The 23,578-nt window shown below is 35.8% G+C and overlaps 1 protein-coding gene across 2 annotated transcripts in view; it reads left to right on the top strand.

The window, feature by feature from the left end:
- The window catches only part of TRUB1 (TruB pseudouridine synthase family member 1), a 32,392-nt gene extending 10,308 nt beyond the window's left edge, over positions 1–22,084 (top strand). The window contains exons 4-8 of one of the 2 annotated variants that reach the window (XM_079135985.1): positions 4,235–4,316; positions 14,554–14,626; positions 16,278–16,417; positions 18,708–18,764; positions 19,500–22,084. In XM_079135985.1, coding sequence (XP_078992111.1) covers positions 4,235–4,316; positions 14,554–14,626; positions 16,278–16,417; positions 18,708–18,764; positions 19,500–19,759 — 612 coding nt within the window. In that variant the 3' untranslated portion in view covers positions 19,760–22,084. Of the gene's footprint in view, positions 1–4,234; positions 4,317–14,553; positions 14,627–16,277; positions 16,418–17,186; positions 17,385–18,707; positions 18,765–19,499 lie in introns of those variants that run through there. The other variant, XM_079135986.1, reaches the window with a different exon arrangement.
- Positions 22,085–23,578: the final 1,494 nt, after the last annotated feature.

The following is a 23,578-nucleotide window of genomic DNA, read 5'->3' as shown; positions in this document are numbered from 1 at the left end:
TGTTGTTAAGGTATAAAGTTGTCCCCCATCTATGTGGCGATAAAACATAGTAGAACCTGCAGGCAAAGCCAGCATTTCCTCAGGAAGCAGCTTTATATCACCTCCAAGAGCCGAGCAAGTGTTCTCAGTGGGGTGTACAAAGTTTCCTACCAGGCATGTGGTCAAAGGACAGGAGACTTTCCTTAAGAACACACCAGGATTTTTTAGGTTAACCAGTCACACGAACTCAGAAGTGTGACTTGAATAATGTTCTACAAAACTTAGCCAGGTCTTTAAGATACCAGCATTCTGATCAGCCTTCTCCAGGGGTAGTCCAATTTGTACCTTTTCTATACCCTTTATGAATATTCAAATATTTTTTAAGTACTATATTGAAAATTTTGAAGGGCTTACGCTTAGGAACTGTAAAGAGCAGCTCCTTCTTAATGAAGATATCTGAAGCTACATGATTTTGGTTTGATGGGACTATTTTAAAAATCCTCATTCTAAAAATATCCATCTTTTTGTTTTATTTGTGAAACTTTGAATCATAAACTTTAAAAACTGACTGCGTACCCTTTTGTGTAATACAGAAGATTTCCTTTCTCCTGAAGGGTGCAGAAGGTAGATCTTAGGGGTGTCTAGCTGACATCTGCTGTGGGCTCAAGGAACTTGAGGTTGAGTAGAGTGGAGTAGTATAAGCAAGAAACCACAAGTCCCAAAGAACGCACAATTCTCTGGAATGTTTTATAGGACGTCTGTTTTGTTGTAGTGGAACCATGATGTAATGAATACAGCAGCGAGGCTCACAGTTCCTAGATATATGTTCCTGGAAAATGAACAACTTCAAAATCTAGTCTCTGTACAATTTAGGCCAGTGAAAAGAGGTACTTTAGTCCCCACAGGATAAAGTGGCAGGATTATATGTATATATTTTCATATCTTTTTTTTTCTTCATCTATTCCTTTTTTTTTTTTTTTTTTTTGGTGGTGGTCTGGCTTTGTTTCAGCTGGAGGTTTAACTGTGTGGGTGGGTTTTTCTAAGTGGTCTGTGGATAATTGATTAGAAATAAAAGTTAATTATCATTAGATGCCTGGATAAGGTAAAACTAGAAAGCAGCTGTGATTCAGATCCTTGAATCAGAGGCTGTGAGGTTACCAGATGTGCAGTGACATCATTGCTCTGATGGCTATTGAAGTGTGCACATGGATAGTAGTGTTTTAAATATTTTTTAGCTTTAATTTCTAATATAGTAAATATTGACAATACACTGTATTTTTAAAAAATTGTGACACAGTCTCGTAATAAGTTTTAACTGTGCATAGGGATTCTAAAACCCAAATGTTTGAGAACTGCCAAGTTAGATATTTCTTCCACCGAAGAGTTCAGCATGTACCCAGATACAAGATAACTGTGAACTTAGAGAGATCTGAGACTTGGCGGGTAACAATCTAGATGTCCAAAATGTTGGTGAACTGCACACATAGGAGCTTCCCCTGCATGCGTGTCATTCTGTCAACAGCTGCTACTGCATTTCTGTTTAGTGAGGAACACAAGAGAACAACAATCCAAAATTCTGCTAATAGAGCTTTAATTTGAGAAAGCAAGAATCAACATATAAAATGTACATGGTGGACGGTGGACACTGTGGACAGTGATGTAAGACAAACCACTGGCAACAGCCCTTGTTGTCTGTTGTCACCATAAGGCCGCTTTCCCTGCAGTCTCTTCTTCCCCTGTAGTTGTTATTGTTGTCTTACCTCTTAAACTGTAACCTCTCCAGTTCGTGTTAGTGTATGTCACAGGCATCTAGGAGAATACTTTATAGATTCGTACTCCTTAAGAACCATGATGGAACTTGTAGGCTTGATATAAGCCTCATTCTTTTGATGTACAAATTTTGTATTAAGCACTTCCTCTCAGCCACCTTTTTGGGGTAGGGTGGATTAATTGGGTGACTGAAAAATGAATAAGGTTTGATCCACATAGAAGAGAGGAAGTTCAAGGCCATGGAAGTAGCCAAGGCACAGAATATGCAGAATCCAGAGACCAGAATGGGCATTGGACACTGGCAAGCATGTTAAGGCCCGTAGTTCAAACTTGTTACGTACGTAGCAGAGTAGTGGGTAGAGTTGCAGCACAGTGTACGCGATCACATTGGGTTGTTCTCATGCAGCTAGACAGCCCCCTTCCCCCCCAGTGGGTACTCACCACTGAGCTACATCCTCCGCCCTTTTTATTTTTTATTTTGAGACAGGATCTTACTAAATTACCAGCCTGGCTGGCCTCAAACTTGTGATCTTCCTGCCTCAGCCTCTTGAGTACTAGAACTGTGCTTAGCCAACTAGTCTGACTTTTAAGGGAAAAATCATAGTACTTTGTTACTTTACTGTTTCTTATGAGAACTCACTGTAACCAGATCAGTTACTGTAATCGTCTTTAAGAGAGAAAACTTAAACCAGGGTTACAGTGAATGGTTCTGTACCTTCCTCCTCTCCCCTGCCCTCCCTTCCCCGCCTCCCAGTCATAATAATAATGGCAGCAGTATTGTTTTCTGTTGCTTACCAGGGCCAGGTCCTGTTGTTCCAAATTCTTCTCGTGAAGCACTCACTGACATTTTCCCCATTTTAAGATAAGGAGCTGAAGCTGGAGCTCTTAGGACTCCCTTGACCACTTCACCTTCACTGCCTGCGGACTAGGCAGAGTTCAGACCCCACCAGCTTGAGCCCAAGCCTGTCCTCTCACCCTTGCCCTGTGGTGCGCTCGCTCAGGGGGATTGTTCCAAAATATAGACGCAAGAGTGGGGTGTCAGGTGGTGAGATGGAATGTTTACTTATAAGAAACTAATTTTTGTCGATCCTAATGAAATTTTTTAAAAAATTTTAAATTTCAAGTTTTAAAATATTTACATTTTTTAATTCAAATGCATTGGAATAATTCCCTTCATTTTTTAAAAATTCAAGCAATGTAATATGAAGGTGATTTTATCAAAGATCTTAGGCTGTTCTATATAATGTCTGTATTTATGGGAATTAAAATTTTTAATTTTTTTCATATTTATCTTATTAGCAAAATAGGTTTGCCATTCATAAACTCACATTTCAGCAAAACATTTTGAGTTTTCTCTCTTAAAGACAGACATAAAAGATTATTTTCAGTCAGAAACAATAGTTCTTGCACTTTTCTCACTACTTCATGTGTTGCTTCACATAAGTAGTAAAAAGAATGTGTACGACTAGTGTGCCCCAAGATGAGAAGATAGTGCTCAGTTGACTAAGAAAGATCTAGTTCTTTTGTGGATAATGATTCATTCTGGGAAGTGACCTTTCCTTTCAGAGAGCTAGAGTATCAGTTCTTATTGAGGAACCGTGTAATAGTTAAGTGCACTACCCCTGCTATTCTAGTTATGCTAATTTTTTACTCTGTTAGCTTTTGCTTAAATGCGTGATCTTGTTACTAAACCTGATATTAGTATTTTATATGAGAAGTAATGAATGGGCTCATTTAAAATTAATTTTCATTGTATGTGTGGTAAAATTATCAATTCTTGTGATGGCCATGTTGTGTTTATTGTTCCATTCTCTCTACTCATGGGTAAGCAGTTACCCCTGGTATCTGCTTGGTTTCAGGACTTCTGCAGATAGCAAAATTTATGAATACTCAAGTACCTTATATAAAATGATATAGTGTTTGTGTATAACTTAAATACATGCTCTTGTATACTTTAAATCATCTCTAGATTACTTATAATACCTACTACAATGTAAGTAGTATATAAATATTTGTTAAGCTGTATTGCGTAGTATTGGAATGATGACAAGTCTACATGTTCAGCATAGATACAGTTTTGGAAGGGAACACCTTCTTTCTGTGGTTGGTTGAATTTGCAGATGCAGAACTCGAAGATAAAAAGAATCAAATACATTTGAAATTTCTCCTTAACAAACAAACTGCCAGTATAAAGGTGGTTTTAGAAATTCATTTGCAATAGCAGTATGTTTTAATCCATAATTATCATTAAAATGGATTTTTCTTTCTCATGTTGGTGAGTATGGAAAGTTTGTGAATGTTCCTCAGTTGACACAAATGCTTCCCACCTATCAGAAACAAAGAAACCAACAAAACCATTTCAGTTGTTGTTTTGCCTTCATTCTCTGTCAGTTGGTAGTGTTAATAAAATTCTGCATGAACTGCAAGGCTTGCGGGACAGTTTTTTGCTACCTCATGCCGCACTTTTCTGTTTTCCTTCCTCTAGAGGTACATTGCCATTGGCGAGCTGGGGAAAGCCACCGACACACTCGATTCTACAGGGAAAGTGACAGAAGAGAAACCCTATGGTATGAAGCTCATGCGACACAATCCTCCTTTTTAACAATTAGAGAATGTTTCTGTGAATGCAGAAACTAAATCTCTTACTTTACATTTCCACTGGTTTTATTAACTGTTTATTTCTGTGGTACTGAGGTTTGAACCCAGGGCCTCGAACATGTGAGGCAAGTGCTCTACCACTGAACTACATCCCCAGCCCTTATTTTTTGTTTTGACACGGTAACAAGGTTGCCAAGGCTAGCCTCAAACTTGAGATCCTCCTGCCCCAGCTTCCCCACTACCACACCTGGCTGCTAGTGGCTTTAGTTCTCAGTGCATTTCTTGAAGTTAAGAAGATTGGAACTTTTTTTTAAAAAATCACATTCTTATTTATTTGGTAAGAATTTATGAACAAAGACTTTTTATGATTTTTTTTTCCCCTATGGTGAATTTTTATAATATTCAGAATTATTCGTTCAAATAACTCCCTTGCCAAAAACATTTAAAGCTAGGATATAGGGTATTTTTTTCTTAGTAAATGAGAAATACTATCCTGCTAGATTTTACCTGTGTCTTGCCTCTTTAAAATTTTAAGAAATAATTATTTCTTAGCTATTAATATAAATGTGCCAGATTTAGGCCTTTAAAAGGCCTCATCTTCTTGTACTTTGGAAGTAAAAAGAATGACAGAGGAAAGCTCATTCTCTGAAGTAAAGTGGGATCTCACTGGGGCTTACCTTAATTTTTCTGCCATTCCTTCTTTCGCTACTTTCAGAAGGGATAGATAAATGAATTGGTCTCCTAGCAACTCTCACCGTGCTGTGCTATTTATAATGCAGCAGTTGCAGATTTGTCAGTCAGTTCACCTGCATTATTGTGTCACCAACTGTGAATTATTCGTTGGCATTCTGTGTTTTTTCCCCCGTATTGAATGTTGTCTCTTCTTAATCTGGCTGTAGGCAGTCTAGCCTCTGGCTTCCTTAAATTTTTGTGTTGACTGTCATTATGTATTACAAATTGTCTTAGTAGTGAGACCAACCTTTTTCTTGTCCATAAAATCTTCACTTATCCTATTAACATTTATACGGATCATCATATCTTGCTCAATTAATCAACATGATAAAAAGAAAAATCATTTATTTCTGTCTTTTTAATATTACATGTTGAATTATCCTTGAAATTATTAGTAGTATTAGCAAATAATAGCAGACCCTCATTTAATTGAAACCCAACTTGAACCTTCAACTAGGAGACTTTAGAGTAAAGAGGCTAGGGCACTAAGAGGACAGAAATATTTTCAGAGTATATTAACATACTGACAGCATGTATGTAATTAAGTCTCCCATGTCTCTATCTCCGTTTTCCAAGTCTAAATAAGAACAGTGATTGATATTCAGACTAATGTCCAAGGGTAGTAGAACTAAAGATGGTGTACTAAGGTGCAGCTTGGTGAAGTATAAAACGGTAGACTATGCAAACCTGAGTTTCATTTCCAGCTTTCTGACCCTTTTCTAGCTGTGTAACTTTGAAAATGTCTGAGTCTCTTTATGTTTCAGTTTCCTTGTATCCAAAATGATGATAATGAGACCAGCCTCCTAGTTCTTTGAGGGTTGATCGGAAGAGAATGGATATGGGGGGTCTTATAAACAAATCATGAGGCTCTTGTAGTAGTTCTTATAGAGATGGTGGTAACTTGGACTAGGGTTATGGTAGTGGTAGAGACATGGAAGTTTTCAAATTATACAAGTGAACAGCAAGTAAAATTGGTAGGACTTGCTGATTGTTGATTGGGTGGTCAACCAAGTAAGGAAGTTGTCAACCACCACCTAGGGTTTGGGGGTTTTAAAACTGGCTACATGATGCTGACATTCAGTGATAGGAAATATTAGAAGACCAGGCAGGCAAAAATACTTAAAATCTACCCTTTGTTCCTAGACTTTAGCATTTAGGAATTGAAAGAACTCTACCCAGGATTGCATAATTTGTAATTTAATTTACTTACCTGAAGAAAGCTCAGTGTGCTAAAATAGTCTCATTATAATATAATAAATCAGAGAGAACCGAGAATGGTGGCTCATGCTTGTAATCCCAGTGACTCAGAAGAAGGAGGCAAGAGGATCCCAAGTTCAAAGCCAGCAACTTAGCATGGCCCTGTCTTTTTTGTAAAAGGGTGTGGCTCAGTGGTTAAGCACCCTGGTTTCAATCTCCAGCACCAAAAAAAAAAAAAAAAAAAAAAAAAAAATCATAGCAAACTTAAGGAACTAAATATATAATGGAAAATTCTGATCTATGTTCTTGACCCTCTGAAAACAAATCCTGAAACCTATGAGCAGTATTTTCTATGCCTTCATTATTATTCTGAACTAAAATTTAGAAGTACTCTAATCTATACATTTTTTCAAATCAGCATATTGCAGTAAATGAAATAAAAAGAAAAAATAAAAGTATCATATTAAAATAGGTATAGCTATATGTAAATGCACAGGTATTACTGTACTAAAAGTCTTCATGAAGACATCCACACTATATATAAATACAGTGAATGGCACATGTACAAATGCAGACTCACATAAGTTTATTGTAGTAATGACTCAAGACTGGATAATTTAATATATGTAAAACTGGACAAAAAGTTCTTTTATGCTTACATGTAAAATGGAGTTAAATTCTAGCCTCAGGTAATTATAAATGGGTTTCACCTACATGAATATCTGGCAGATATCCAGACGTCAGAGAGTACCCAGGACAGTTCTTTATTATGTTCCATTATCCTGTGTATTGTAGGCCATCTAGCATGCCTGGCCTCTACCTATTAAAGGCCCCTGCAGCTGCCACCGTACCCAGTAATCTCCAAAAAGGTAGTTCTTAATTGATCTGTTCAGGTTAACTGGCATTTGAATGAAGTAGTCTACAATCAATGACAGATGAGTGCTTTTACATCATTTTGTCCTAAATACACAAGCACTGTTTTTAGCTGTTGTATCACATAGCTGAAAGTTAGCTTAGAGGAGTAAGAAAATGAGTCTCTGGCTTAGTGGACTTCAAGTTCAAACCATATGAACCAGGTCCTTCCTGTTGTTCTCTATCATAACACCCTCTTGTTATTCCTAGATAGCATTTTTTGCTGCTCACAAATGTATCTTTGTGTGTTAATCCCTTGAGTTATGGGTCTGAAACCCTGTCTCTTGCTCCTCACTTTATTCTTGGTATATTACGTGACATAGAATAAAACACTTAGTGTGTGAATAAGTAATCAAGCCACAGCTGCATCCTCTGTGAAGATTGTGAAGACGAGTAAGGTAAGTCTTAGGAAAAGCCAAATATCTTCCTACCTTCTGCTGCCCTTTCGCCTCTACTTTCTGGGTATTAATTCTCAGGTACTTCTGCTGGTGTCCTAAAGGACATATGGCTTTTGTGCTCACCTGTTCTCCACTGAGCTCAGGAACTAGGGCTCTGGCCCCGAGGCTGGATGTGGGCCAGCTTCTAGGAAGCCCTATCTGCTTCTCCAATGGAGATAATCTTCTCCACCCCTCTATGACTTATTCTGAGGTAAGAAATGTAAAAGTGAAGTGATATCTCAAGCTAATCACCCTGTTCTAAACAGATTCTGAGATAGGAAATTACCAAAGTCTTTTCAAATGGTCCCAGCTAATGTTGTATCTAATGGAAGTGACTTCTCAGACTGTTTTGGTTGCCCATGCTTCAGGGACTTAATGGTATAGGAAGTTGAAGAGTTGAATTGGGTCTCAAATTACAATTTAATAGGGCACATACTGTAGTTGGACTAGTGTGTAGCTGGCTATCAATCTTCTTATGGTGCTATTTGTTTGTCCTTAAATTTTTTTTTATTATAAAGTATCACACAAGTAAAGAAAATTGAACAGTGGATAAATTTACAGCTTAATGAATTATAACAAAACAAATATTCATGTAGCTAGCAAGAAATAGAAGATTCCAGGGCTAGAGGTATAGCTTAGTGGTAGAGTTCTTGTCTAGCGTATGCAAGACCTGGGCTTTGATCCTCAACAAAAAAAAAAAAAAAAAAAAAAAAAAAAAAATGAACGAACGAATAAATAGCATGGTAATTAAAAAAAAGAAAAAAATAGATAAGTCCTACAATACCTTCTTATACCTCGTGGGAGTCATATCCCCTCATTTTCCAAGGGTAACTGCTATTCAAACTTCTAACATTATGGTGATAGTTCTTAAACAGTATGTATCCTTTTGTATCTGAATACTTGGGTACTTTGGGTTATATTTGTGAGATTTATACATGGTGTTACATGTATCCGTATTTTGGACTTTATTATTGCCATGTAGTATGCCTCTGTATACCACCATACCACAGAAACACACACACACACACACACACACACACACATATACACATACACACCCACATACACACACACACACACACACATATACACATTACAACACTCTTCTTTCTTTGTGGGGTGTGTGTGTGTGTGGTACTGGGAATCAAACCAAAGGCCTTGTGCACTCTAGGCAAGTACTCAACAACAGAACTACATCCCCACCCTCTTCTGTTGGTAGACACTTGGAGTTGTTCCCAGTTTGGGACCTAATAAATAAAGCTGTTATTTATATTTTGTCCTGTGCAGACAAGTATATGCATTTCTCTTGGGGTTTATACCCAAGTTTCATTGCTGGGCCAGGGGATAAGTATATATTCAACACTGTTGGAAATTATGAAAGAGATTTCCAAAGTGGTTGTATAACTTTGTAGTTCAACCAGCTTCTTATAAGTTCCACTTTCTTGAAACATCTTGACATTAGAAACACATTCTTTTAACAGTGTTTCTACTTTTGGCCATACTGGTCAGTGTGTAGTGGTGTTTCATCATGGTTTTAATTTGATTGCTAAAGACAGTCTGTACTTTATCACGTAGTTTTGGGCTCATTAGCCATCTTTCATTGACTGTTCAGGTCTCTCCTTCTTTCCTCTCTATTGTGGTACCTTTTTCTTATTGATTCCTATGAGTTCTTTGTACACTTTGGATATCTACTCAGATATTTTCTCTTACTCTGCATCTTGCATTTTCCCTCTCATAATTATATTTTTCAAAAGGCAGAAGTTCTTATCTTTAATTGGTCCAGTTTACAAGTTTTTCTCTATGGTTAGTCTTTTTAGCATTCTGTTCAAGAACATTTTTCCTACCTCAAAAGCATGAAGATATTTCCCCTGTGTTCTAGAAGTTTCTATTGCTTTGCCTTTCACATTACATTCATCATTCTTTCACGTTGCATCCATGATTGTGACCCATCATTTTTTCCTACTTGGACATCCCGTTGGCCCTGCACTTTCCCCTCTACTCTGCTTGGCCTCCTTTGTCACAGATCAGGCATTGTTCAGGCTTGGGTTTGTTCAGAATCTGTTCTGTTCATAGGTCAGTTTTTCTATCCTTGTGTTAACACCAACCTATCTTAATTGCTGTAGTTTTAGACTAAATATTGACATCTGGAAGAACAAGTCTTTGCACCTTACTTTTTACAAATTTTTTTTCTATGGGTTTGTTTGGTTTTTGTTTTTGTAGCTTCCTTATTAAAGTAAGGCAGTTACTATCTATTCCTAATTCCTAATTTACTGAGTTTGGGTGGTTTTTAAGTCATTAGCAGATATTGAGTTTTATCAAATATCTTTCTGAATCTATTAATTTTTTTATTTACATATTAAACTAGATTTATATTTCTGGAATAGATTTAACTTGGTCATGATGTGTTAACCTTTGTGTGAATTTAGTTTGTTTATATTTAGGATTTTTGCATCTGTGTTTATGAGTGAAATTACCCTGTATTTTTTTTCTAATATCCTTGATTGGTTTTAACATCAAGATTATGCTAACTTTATACAATGGATTGAGGAATATTAACATTTTTCCTATTCTCTGGAAAAATTTGTGTCCAACTGACATTCTTTTGCTAAGGTTCAATAGTGTTTGCTGGTGGACATCTGTTCTGGAATCTTCTTTGTTAAGGAATGTTTTAAATTATTAATTTTTTTTAACTGTCAGACACACTATTTTTAAATTTCTTACATCATTATAAATAATTTTTCCCCTAGGAATTCGTTTTGTCTAAAATTTCAAACATAATTGATATAAAGTTGTTTATAATGATTCCTTCTAATCTTTCTTTTTATTTTGAAGTAATACCAAACTTAGATAAAATTCGTAAGAATAGAACAGATAACTTTTTCTAAGTCACCCAAGAGAAGCTCAGCCAGTACCTCCCCCCACCGTAAGTCCTTTTGTTATCTCTGCATTTGAGGTAATTTTTGTATATGCTCTCAGGTATGAGTCTGAGTTCACTTTTTTTACAAATGGATATTAGATTTTTTTCAGCACTCATTTTTTTTTTTGGGTGCTGGGGATCGCACCAAGCACTCTACCGACTGGGGAGATAGCTCAGTCGGTAGCTATCTCCCCAGCCCCACAGCACTCATTTTTGAAAAACTACTTACCTTTGAATCTCTGTCAAAAACGAATTGACCATATGTGCATGCTTTTACTTCTAGATTCTTTATTCTGTTCTCCTGATCTATTTGCTTGTTTTTACAACTCTATCACACCATCTTGACTATTGTAGCGTGGTAGTAAGTCGAGATCAGGAGCGCGAGCCTCCAATTGCTACTTTTCATCCTTGTTTTGCTCTTTGAGGTCCTTTGCATTTCTGCGTGAATTTTTGAATTGAGCTTGTTGGTTTCTACACACATATAGATATACAATCTGCTGGGATTTTGAGATTTGGTTGATGCTACAGATCAATTTTGGAGACAATTGACATCTGAACAATCTTGAGTCTTCTAATCCATGAAAAAAGATATCTCTCCCCATCTATTTAGGTCTTTAATTTTTTGCAGCCATGTTTGTGGTTTTAAATATGCCAGTTTTATACATTTGTTTTGTTTTGTTTTTATTATGCATCTTTTGTAAATAAAATTAATAAGTACTTATAGCTTTATGCTGCTATAAATGGAATTTTTCAAATTTTAATCTGCTCATTGTTAGCGTATAGAAGTGGAGTTGATTTTTACATATTGATCTTGTGTTTCTCAACCTTGTAAATTCACTTATTAATTCTAGTGTCTTTTGTATAGATTCTTTGTTGGGATGGATCTCCAGTAGATAATTTTCCAGGTCTAGATTAAGTTACACCTAGTTCTACAGCATGACTCTCCTGGGGTCTGTAACACATGTCCCAGGTGTTCAGCAAAGTTTCTTCATTCTGCATGGTTAATTCAAACACCTCCCAGCCTTGTAAGGGCTTTGGTAAGAGTTATTTGTTGCACGTTTGTGGAGGCTTTCTTAGGTAGACATGCAGCTTGGAATTTAGTCAGACTCCAGGGGATCCCACACAGTTTCCTCAAATTCTAGCAACCACTACTCCCCAGCTTCTGACCTCTGATCAGTTAGGTGACTGTGCTTTGTTTGGGATCCCCTCTCCACCACACAGGTTTCTCTGGTGCTTTCCTTGTTTCTTCCTTCCCTCAGGAATCATAGTCCTTGCAACTTGTTGTCTGGTGTCGAAGTTGTTTGCCATATTTCATCCAATATAACAGCTGTTTGTGGTGGTGGGTCTTGTCTAGTAACAACTACCATGTGTGGGTGAATGTTTTTAACTCCATCAAACTGCTTTTAGTTCTACTGTTAAGCACCAGCTATCATGTTGTAAATTCACTGGAAAAGCCAGTAAGTTTTAAGCAAATTGTGCTCTATAACATGATCTTATATATGTTAATTTTATGAGAATGACTTTAAACATTATTTCAAATGAATGCTGTCACATTGATGGCTTATTAATTTACTGAACAAAGGATAATTATTCAAGTCCTGTGACACTTGTGTCATATCAGTCTTCTTTTTACCAAATATACTTCTTTAGGCTAGTTATTGGATATTGTTGCCATGGAGGTTTTTATTCTTCATTTCTTTTAAAATGCTCTGGAGGTAAGACTGTTACAGGGACAGTTGTTACTGGACTAATATCATGTTTTAGGTATAGTCAGCATGCTTTACTCTCTCGCCATGTATCACAAGCTTAGCTTTTATTATAACTCGCTAGGTAAGCTTTCTGTCTGGCAATTCAAACATCAGATGAATGATTGGCCTCAGTGACTTTTAAGTGTCCTTCAACCTTGAGATTCTATTATTTTTTTAGCAAATTAAATTTCAGCAAGAATGTCTTGAGCACCACTTAATAATGAATGTTACCTAAGAAGAAAAACCGTCTTTGCCTTTGAGAGGCTCAGAATTTTATTGGTGAGATAATACCTTAAATATTGTTAAAAATGGTGCATAATTAATTATAAAATGAACAGCACACGCCACACATATCTGAAATGTGAGTACAGAGGAGGAGACCACATGGTAGAAGTATAAAGAGAAAGCACATCTTGTCATCTCATGCGGGGGATATCAGGGAAAGAGAGCCACTGAAGCAGGACAAAGGAGTACACATCTGCAGAAACGTCAGTGAAGAGCTCAGCTGGTAGAAGCAGAGAGCACTCTGGTCTTGTTTCTTAAATGAGGAGCTATATTATGAACTCCTGCAGTTTTATCAGCAACAGCATTCCTTTGGATGGGTACCCGCACAGCTGTAGCATTGGCTGTCTTAAATTTGGGAATCATAGATTTACCATAACTAAGGTGCTACCAGTAATTATGTCTTTTTTAATTTTTTTTTATTTTTACAGACTGCATTTTGATTCATTGTACACAACAGGGGTAAATCTTTTCGTTTCTGTGGTTGTACACAATGTAGATTCATACCATTCATACCATAATCATACATGTACATAGGGGTCTTAATGTTGTAGCAAAGTAAAATTTTTTCATGGACAAATCTTCTCCATATTATGAGACATGGAGGTTGGAGAAAGTATAAACAAAACTTCCATCTGAGATCTGTGATTTTGGAGTTGCTAGATGTTGGGGAAAACATTTTTTTTTTTCTTTTTTGCAGTACTAAGAATTGAACCCAGGTGTACTCCATCACTGAGCTATATCCTCTGCCCTTTTTATTTTTTATTTTGAGACAGGTCTCACTAAGTTGCCCAGGCTATCCTGGCACTTGCAATCCTCCTTCCTCAGCTTTGCAAGTTGTTGGTATTAGAGGCATGTGCCACCAGGCCCAGCTTTGGGGAAGTACTTTTGAGTTCTGTAGCTTTTCACTCTGTTTGAGTCTAGTAGTCTAGTCTTTTGTTTGTGTTTAGCTTATAAGGATTAAGATCATACTAAGGTTAAGACTGTCCTCCTGGGTTGCTGTTGAAATCTGGACACAATATTCCATGTTGCCATTTGATTTTTATCATGGTGTTAGAACTATAATTAAAAGCACACTAAGGGGCCAGGGTTGTGACTCAGTGGTAGAGCACTTGCCTAGCATGTGTGAGACACTGGGTTTAATCCTCAGCACCACATACAAATAAATGAATAAAATAAATGTCCATCAACAACCAAAAATATAAAATTAATTAAGTAATTAATTTAAAAGCACACTAATTTCCAGGCGTGGTGCTGCATGCCTGTAATCCCAGTGGCTCAGGAGTCTGAAGTAGAAAGACTGCAAGTTCAAAACCAGCCTCAGCAATTTAGTGAGGCCCTAAGCAACTTAGTGATACTTGTGTCTCAAATGAGAAATAAAAAGGGCTAGGGATGTGGGGATGTGGCTCAGTGGTTAAGCCCCTCTGGGTTCAATCCCTGAAACCAAAAAAAAAAGCACACAAATTAATTTTTGTTTAATTTTGTTCAAGTAAAATCAAATACACATAATATACATATACCAGAAAAAAGTTTAAATAAATTTCTTACAAAATTGTAAAAGCATCATAGTTGATTTCCATTGACTATGACCTAAACAAGTTACAGACTATTTCCAAAATTTAGTTTATTACTGAATATTAACCAAGTATAATTACCCATCTGTAAGTATGAAAATTCCACATATTGAATTTATATGTCATAGTTTTTCAGTTTTTAAAATCATACAACTGAACTCATCATGTAAAACTTAAATTGTGGCTATTTAATAATCTTCAGTACCACATTAAGTTGTTTTAATATTTGATACCTAGAAACTTAGAAAATAATTTATAGACATTACTTTTCTGCCACTGTAATATGCTTTGTTCAGAAATTTTTTTTTTTTTTTAAGAATGAATCCTCAGAGCTGTTGGTAGTACAAAAATAGTGCATGTATTTCTGTGATTGTTTTAGTGTCACTTTTTTTGTTCATTTTTGGCAGATAAAATAACACAAGAAGATATCGAAGGCATTCTACAGAAATTTACTGGGACAATAATGCAAGTACCACCCCTGTGAGTTCACTTATTGATTTGAATAAATGTTTACTTTTACTTTCCACTGGTTAACATCACTCTAAAATAGAATGGGCTTCCTTTTGTTATATGGCAAGGCAAGCTTTAAATCTGGCATAGAGAATGATCACGTAAAGGTGAGCCAGATCTAGACCCGTGTGAAGCTCTGTCTAGGAAGTAGTGCGGTGTGGTCGCCTGTCCCTGGGTCTAGTATCTCCTGTCCTACAGTCTAGTATCTGTGCTATTCAGTTTTTATCAGCTTTTCCAATTCTGTCTACAGACATTGAGGCAGTTCTGCAGCTCAGAGATGTCACTTTCTCAGAAATTGCTGGTACCATGCTAAGAGATTCAGAGTTGTGCTTGAGTCCTAATGTGCACTCAGGGGTTAGGCTCATTCCTTTTGGGGCCAGAGTTTTTCTCTATGACAAATGAAACAGATGAGAGTTCTATTAAGAATATAAGCATTTTACTTTACCACAGATCTGAGTTCATTCAGGCTGCTATAACAAAAGATAAGCTATAGCTTAGAAACAACAGAAGTTATTTCTTACAATTCGGAATGCCGAGAAGTCCTGGTTAGGTTGTTTTGAGGGCCAACTTTCATAGCCAGGGCCTTCTCTCTGTGTCCTCAACTGGAGGGGCAAGTCAGCTGCCTGGAGCGTTTTTGATAAGGGCAGTGATCCCTTCAGGGAGGGCTCTGTTCTGGGATCTAACCACCATCTAGAAGGTCCTGCTTCCTAATACCATCATCTTGGTACTTAGGATTTCAGTTCGTGAATTCGGAAGGGTCGTAAGCATTCAGACATAACACCACTTAACCATGTTTGTATGCATGTTACCATTTCAGGCAAATCACTTCTTTTTTTAAAAATGGCTGAATGGCTGTAGGTTGAGTCAGGATAAGTTACTGATAGTTCTCTTAGAATTTTGTATTTATATTGCATTTTTAAGTCTCTTTTTTTCTTTTTAAGAATGTTGAACTACCTATGGAGAAATGTTTTTTTCAAGTGTTTCCTAAAATGTAAAGCTTTAAAAATCTTAGTAAAACCTAAATAAAAATTAACTGAGATCATTGTTAAACTGAATTAAACTTATTTATAAGAATCATTTTAGATTTTCTTTGCTCTGATTATCCAAGGATTTTGTGATCTAATAAAATTTTATTACATAAAACTAAAATATATGAAGTAGAGTTTTTGCTTATAAGCTTTTTAGAAACACTGATAACTTTAATACAAAGTGGATTTTATTATAGTAGAAATTGTTTCAAGGAAATTTAGCTGAGATCATTATGACCAGAGGCTACTACTGAGTTCCTTGTGCCCTTCACATAGGAGACTAATGAAGGGAATGTATAAAATAGCCTTTCTCCAGGATGATGGTTAAGGAAGGGCTCATTGAGTGCTAGAATGTGCTAGAATGGGCTCAAATTATCCCAAAGATATTTAGGAGCTTTATCCCTTACAACATTGTGGAATGGTTTGGAAGAAAAACCAGTTCAAGTTTTAGAAGGGCTTTTCACTTTAAAGAGCTGCTTGATATTTTTTTCTTTTCATGCCATCATATGGAATTACCATCTCTCATTCTCTCTCAATCTCCCTTAGATCGTCCTCTCTCATTCCCTCCCTCTCTCCCTCTCTTATCTTGCAAGCTATTCTGCATTAAAGAAAGATGGACAGAGACTTTCAACATTAATGAAGAGAGGTGAAGTAGTAGAAGCAAAACCTGCCAGGCCAGTAACGGTATACAGTATCTCCCTCCAAAAATTCCAGCCACCATTTTTCACGTTAGGTAAGGTGGAGAAATCTGAAATCATCTGAATTTACTTGTGCCTCTTTTTATATTTAGTTGCTTTTGTATAATTTTAATGCATTCCTATGTTTTTGGAGATTCTTTTTAAATTTTGAATTTAAGAAAGGTTATGATTTGGTAACACGTTTAATCAGATACCTCAAGCTACATGGAGGTCCAGAAATGTCTTTCTAACTAGGCTGTTTTTCATGTTATAGGATGTCATCTTACTATAAAATTGGAAGTAGCATATTTTAGATCCATCCCTACGGAGAAGGTCTGGGGACGTGGCCCAATGTAGAACGCTGCCTAGTGTGTCCAAGGCCCTGGGTTCCATCCCCAGTACTGCAAAAATAGAGAAAAAGCTTTCTATGGATAAAACAGTATATATCTTCAACATTTTAGAGTTAAGATTTTTATCTTATGGATGCTTTTCTTTCTATTTTGGACTAGACCTAATACATTTGGTTTTAGAATAGATACTAATTTGTCCTCATAATATCCTTTAATAAAGAAATTTTGTTCTTTAATAAAATATTTTTAGTTTTTGGACAAAAAAAATTCTAAGAATGGCCTGATCCCCCCACCCCCTTTGTTACCTTTAAGTTACTATTAAAGAACCTCAAAATATGGAAGAAACAGATAAAGGCAGAATGTATCTTTGAACACATGGTCACATTTTAATTCAGACCATCAATGTAATATATAATTCACATTTGAAATAAACTGAAAAGCCAAAAAGCTTGTTTCCTTTGTTTTGACATTTTAGGTTCTTCCTGGCTGCAGAAAGTTGTAGGTGAGGCCTTCAGTACCTAAAAGCATGAAGAAGCAAGAGGTGTAGTTCTTGATACTCAAGCTCCCTGAAATTGATCCCACCATTAATTTCAGACAGATAGGGTTCCTTTTAGAGATAATTTTCCAAAACCTTTATTCCTAAACTTCATTGCTTTTTCTTATTGCCATTATTATTTAATATGTATTAGGTTCCTGCAGAATGTGGTTTCATATAGTTAAAGAAACTCCTTTTCGGGCTGGGGAGATAGCTCAGTCGGTAGAGTGCTTGCCTTGCAAGCACAAGGCCCTGGGTTCGATCCCCAGCACCGCAAAAAAAAAAAAAAGAAAAGAAACTCCTTTTCTTAAGTTCCCTGTTTCCAAACTGACAAATAATGAAAAAAAAAAAAAAAAAAATCACCCTGAAAAGTATTTTGCTCCATTCACTGAAAATGCAGCAGTTGACCTGGCAAAGTGAAGATTGTTTACAAAAGTAAGGAAAATTTCAATGTTGCTGACTACATAGTCATAAATACCTTATTTTTTTGACTTGAGAGTGCAGCAGGCCAAAGAGTCATCTTTTCAGCAAAGTCAGGTAAAATGCAAAAATGTCAGCACATCTAGATTCCATACTAGTGCTCCTTTCTATTTCATCAGTGTCCCCAACCATTAGTTCATGGGGGGAAGAAAAGAAGAAGAAGAATTAAAATCTCCAGGTGGGGAATTTTTACTAGTTCCCCCAAATGGCTGTATTTGTTCCTTGAGACTAGAAATGGCAAGAATGTAGTCCTTTTGTGTGGAAATGTGGCAGCTCTTTTCAGTATGTTTTGATGATAATAAAATGAAGCAGACCCTGCTCTCACCAATAAACTTGTAAATATGTGCTAAGAAGCTAATTAGATATTCAGTCAGTCCTAGGATATTGTATAATTTCAAGTTATTTTGTGATTTTTTTTGTCAAGCATATTTCCAAAACAACATTTAAATATGCTGAGCTCTCTGTGTATACGATAGTACACAAACATAATTCTTGTTATTGTGAAAGGATTTATTTATTGTTGGTTATGGTTTTTTGAATGTACAAATCTGAAATTGTTTTAAAAATCTACAGCTCATGGGAGCAAAGCTGGTATTTCTAACCATTTAAAATCTAATAAATGAACAAGGTGCATATATCTGAAAATATTTTTAATGTCTGTATTTCATGACAGCAAAACTGAGATTTCTAACTATTTAAAACCTATTAAGCGAACAGGGCTGAGGTATTAAAGTGGTGTGACTCGCCAGTTAATTTCACATGTGTTCGTGAGTTTGTGCTGTTTGCTTTCTCCACACTTTGACTTTTCAATCTCACAAACACATATGCTGCGGGATGAATAATTTATGTTTCAGCACATAAATATTTTATCACTCGATGGTTTGCATAGTGCATTTTTACACTTGTTTAGGGACATCATTTCTATGTAAAGTGGATTTCATAGGAGGTTAGCAATTTACCATGTCACTGTTAACATTCCAGATGTTGAATGTGGAGGAGGTTTTTATATCAGAAGCTTGGTCAGTGACATTGGCAAAGGTAAGCAGAAAAATGAATTATGAATTATCATTTAGAGAGTAATATTCCTTTTTGATGGGAAGAGGGAATTTTCTATTTCTCATATTTCTGAGACCTGGCCTGAGGAACTGAGCTTGCTGCCTCCAGCCCTGGGAGCGTTGTCAGTTTCTAACACACAATTACCGTCCTCAGCAGCTGTGGTGAGGGACTTGCGATGGGCGGGAGGAGAAAGGAACAGCAGTGAAGGCAGGAGTAAAGGATGCATGAGCCAACATTTTTTCAAGTACAAAACATTTTAACTCAAAGTCGATATCAGAAAAAAGGCATATCCTTCTAAATGTTATTTTCATTAATACAAATCAAATTTTTTTGAAAACTCCTGGAAACCAGGAGTAACCAGGTCTCACAAACCACTAGAAAGTTGTGGTTCTGGCTCTGCTATTTCCCAGTAGTTAGGACACTGGACTAGTGTATTTCATCTGCAGAGTAAGGGTGAAATTGACCTCCACGGGTTGCTTCGTGAATTGAATAAAAATAAATGTGTGCAAGTTCTCTGCAGATTTTAAAGCAGTTCATGAGTTATTAAGTATTATTTTGCTACTTAATTATTTGTTTATCTCAGAGGTCTTGGTTCTTAGTGGTTTACTTACAATTTAACCTTTGGGGTGATTTCAAGTTCTTCTGTCATTTGAAAAATTATAGACTATGAAATACTGAATCAATTATCTTTTGGAATTTTACCCTTTGTTCCTGTAGAGCTCTCTTCTTGTGCCAATGTACTAGAGCTGACCCGAACCAAACAGGGGCCGTTTACACTAGAAGAACATGCCCTCCCTGAGGACAAATGGACAATTGAGGACGTTGCACAGTCTCTTGAGCATTGCTCGTCTCTTCTCCCAGCAGAGCTGACACTTAAAAAATCAAAACCCGAGGAATCTGATGAGCAGGTTTTGAGCTGTGAATATATGACTCTAAATGAGACAAAGGTAGAAGATGATGTTAGTAAGACATTCTGAAGTTGACCTCAGAATATCATCATTTCCTGGTTGACATTTGAATCCTGTGTATAGATGCGGAATGACAAGCTACGTGCAAGGGACAACCGACTCTTCCTTTTTTTTTGCATGAAGAAAAATGACCGTCATTTAGTTTCTATAGCATACAATTTATTTACTGTACTTTATGAATGGACTTGCACTTGCTCAATTCTTTTCTGTACTATGGATTGTTCTTTTAAGATATGTTAAAATATGAATTTGGATTCAGGATATTGATGCTGAATTTTATTTCTTCAATCTTTTCCTGTGAAAAAGCTGAACTGATTTTTTAAGCAAAGAATTATGAGCTACTTGTCTAAGTAGCATGATTAAATGTTATTTTGATTTTATTTGGACTTCCAGGTGGTGTTTCTGAATTCTTTAACTCTGTTTGAAATGGCCATTATTGAACTCTTTCTGCCTTTGCATTGTTTATTGTTATTTTTAAAAATTTTGTTAAAAAAACTGCACTCACCTAGTATTTGCTGTGTTTGTTTAGATCTTAGAAATGAATAAATTTATAATAAATATTTATAAATGAACCAATTATTGCTGCTACCATTAACAGTATGTAAATAAAAGACTAACATTGAATTACTTTCTCTTCCATTAGAGCTGAAGGCAGCTCCCTATAGCTTTGTGCAGCTGTGCACTCTTTTCTTGTAATTTCATTACCCAATCAACTACTTTGTACCAAGTTAGTAAGTAATGTAATTTTTAAAATTTAATCTGCAGCCTGTATTTTAAGCTTTTATTTCTCTCTCTTCCTGGTTTTTTAGTGGTTTACTCTTTCTGGTGGTGTTTATAGATATGGAGGTAGCTGCCCTGCACTTTGAGCCGATCCCTTTTGCTCCAATTTGAAAATTACAAAATAGAAAATTTCATGTAATGTGTCCTTTGTTGAGAATGTAATATGTTATGCAGCGAATATGCAGAAATGTTCAGTTCCCTCTTCATTTACTCAAATATATTTTCAAAAGGAAAATTTTTAATTTTGTAAAATTTGTGTTTTGGGATTTTTATCAGTTACCTTTCTTATTAAAGGTGGTTGTCTGCTTGCGACTCAGCATTTTGACAGGTAAGCTAAAGCAATTTTATTTGTGATTTATCTGTTTGTGGTTAATATAAAAAGATGCTTCAGTAGAGCATTTTCAGCATATTGGCAACATTTGGAATGAAAATATTAAAACTAATTCTTAGTATGAGACCAAAAAATGAGAAGGTGCTGATATCATGATGCTGATATCATGAAATGCCAAACACATAAATTTATAAATTGAAAATTTGTTATTTGACTTATTCATTTGTAGTACCCTGCAATTTGTGTCAACCAAAGGTGGCAGTGGCTGCCTCTGCCTGTTAGTGGCACAGGTTGCATACGTTTTCATTCGTTGCCAAAGTCTAAATAGGGGAATTTTTAGGGTTTTGAACATAGATATTTCTGCTTTGTTTTTCCATCTTAAAACTGATGTACAATTTACTAATTAGGAAAAAGTCAAGGTTATTTGAAAAGGAAGTAACTTAAAAATGATAGCCAGTTCTTTTTTTTTTATGCTGAAAACATTGAAGAAATTTTTGCCAAATAGAAAAATTACCTGTAATCCTCACCTAATCCTAATGCACCAACTTCCAAAGTTTGACTTTTATAATACTGCTTTTTCTTTTTTGTTTTGTTTTGTTCAGATAATTAGTCTTAAGTCACCTATACTACTTTACTTTTTTTTTTTTATTATTGTTTTAACTGGTACTGGGGATTAAACACAGGGGCACTCCACCACTAGCTATGCTCACACCCCTTTTCAGTTTTCATTTTGAGACAGGGAGTCACTAAAGTTGCCCAGGATGGCCTCAAGCTTGCGGTCCTCCTGCCTCAGACTCCTGTATAGCTGAGATTACAGTGTGGCCACCGTGTCCAGCGGGCACCTACACTTTCTGTATTAACAATTTTTGTTTGATATTATCTATTTGTATTTAGGTTTGATAACGATGGTTGTAATCCTATTTCTGCCTCCTCATAATTTCTTTAAACCATTTTCCTCTGACAAAATACTTGATTTGTTTTGGTTTTATGAGGATAAATTCTTGGAGTGGGTTTATTCAGTGAAATTATTTGACTTTCATGGTTATGTTGCCTTACTGCATTCCCAGAATTTTAACGGCTCACAGTGTCCCATTTTTGTTGGGATTTTTATATGTTGTTGTTATTTAATAAGAGAGAAATCAAAGCTTCCCTAAATTGCTTTTGTGTGATTTACCTGCATACTTCGTACATTTGTGTAAATAAATGTCTTAATGGTTTCTTTATCTGTATGAGTCATTTATGCAGTAAATGCTTGATAGAAATGTTCATGACTTTTTTTATATTTCAGGACTTTTTCATTTTTGCTGTCTAAATTTGTTAACTTATTTTATTAATTCATTCCCTTTTATCATCATCAGGTGTGCTAAGTATGAAGGATTAAATTTTACTGAAACTTTAAAATATTCTTGTAACTCACATGAGTAGCTGAAACTAATAGAGATGCTCTGAAAACTTCAAGATTTATCCATTAACAAAACAGTTTTCTCATGAGAGTCTGGAATTTAAGTACCAACTGCCCCCACGCCCCAAGCCCATTCTACTCAAAATACTCAATAAGTATTTGTCTTTCATATATTTTGGGCCTCAGTCTTCACACCATAATACAGTTATTTTTCTTATAAGCAAAAGATAAATTAGAAATTCTTAAAAATGTTTTTAACCTGGAATATAACAAATCACTACATTTTTGACACTTTTAAGCCTTTTATATTTCTGAAAAATATTCTTAAAGACCAGCAAAGTTGCCTTAGAATTATTTTATTTGTGGTCTTAAAATCTCTGAGCATTAAAATAATAGAAATATGCTGTCCATAAATTCAAGTTTGATAAATGTAAGGGCTAAATTCACATTATCTTATACTGACCAGATCTTTTCTTAAATACTTGAATTAAGACAAGCCACTGGCTTATCATCAGAAAGGATTCAGCTAAGAATAGAGTGTTTTATGTCAGGTTTTCAGCACATTTTGTGACTCTGACCAGTTTGAAATTTGTATTGGACAATGGATGTTTAGAGGTTCAATTAGATGGTGGATTGTTCTGTTTTCAAAGAAAGAAAGCAATTGACCTCATGATGTATAAAATAGAAAATGTGATTCAAAGACACACTAAAGCTGATAAGTGGATGATGACACATAAGGGGGAGGGTGGGAGGAGTTAGTGTTAGGGTTAGGGTTAGGGAGGGGGGCAAGAATGGAGGAAGAAAGGACTAGAGGGAAAAGAAGGGTGGGAGGGGTGGGGGGAAGGGAAAAAATAATAGACTGAATCAAGCAACATTACCATATGTAAATTTATGGTTATACAAATGGTATGCCTTTAACCCATGTACAAACAGACAAATAACATGAATCCCATTTGTTTACAATAAAAAAAAAAGACACACTAAAATGTTAAAAAACATTTATTAAATAGAGGATAATAAGTATGAAGCTTAGGCTCCGAAGTCATCATAATAGCCTTGTGCTTAAAATTTAAATAGGATTGTCTTGAAATTTTCTTTCTTCAAGGTGTGCGAGAGCAGCATTGTTTGCCCTGCTGGGTCATTTTCTACCATTTGTCAACTTGTGGATTAAATTCTTTGAATAGAATGCCTTCAGATTGCTGTTATAAATAGTGATGCCAGTAGGAAAGTGTAAGTCAGAAATTATTTTGCTTTTTTATCCATTACTTTTAAAATCCAGCATATCAGATTATTTCTGTCTCTGCCTTAATCTGCT

This window comes from Sciurus vulgaris, assembly GCF_902686455.1.
Source record: "Sciurus vulgaris genome assembly, chromosome: 4".
Lineage (NCBI taxonomy): Eukaryota > Metazoa > Chordata > Mammalia > Rodentia > Sciuridae > Sciurus > Sciurus vulgaris.
Note: the sequence above shows the minus strand (reverse complement) of the source record. Positions and strands in the feature narration are given on the sequence as shown.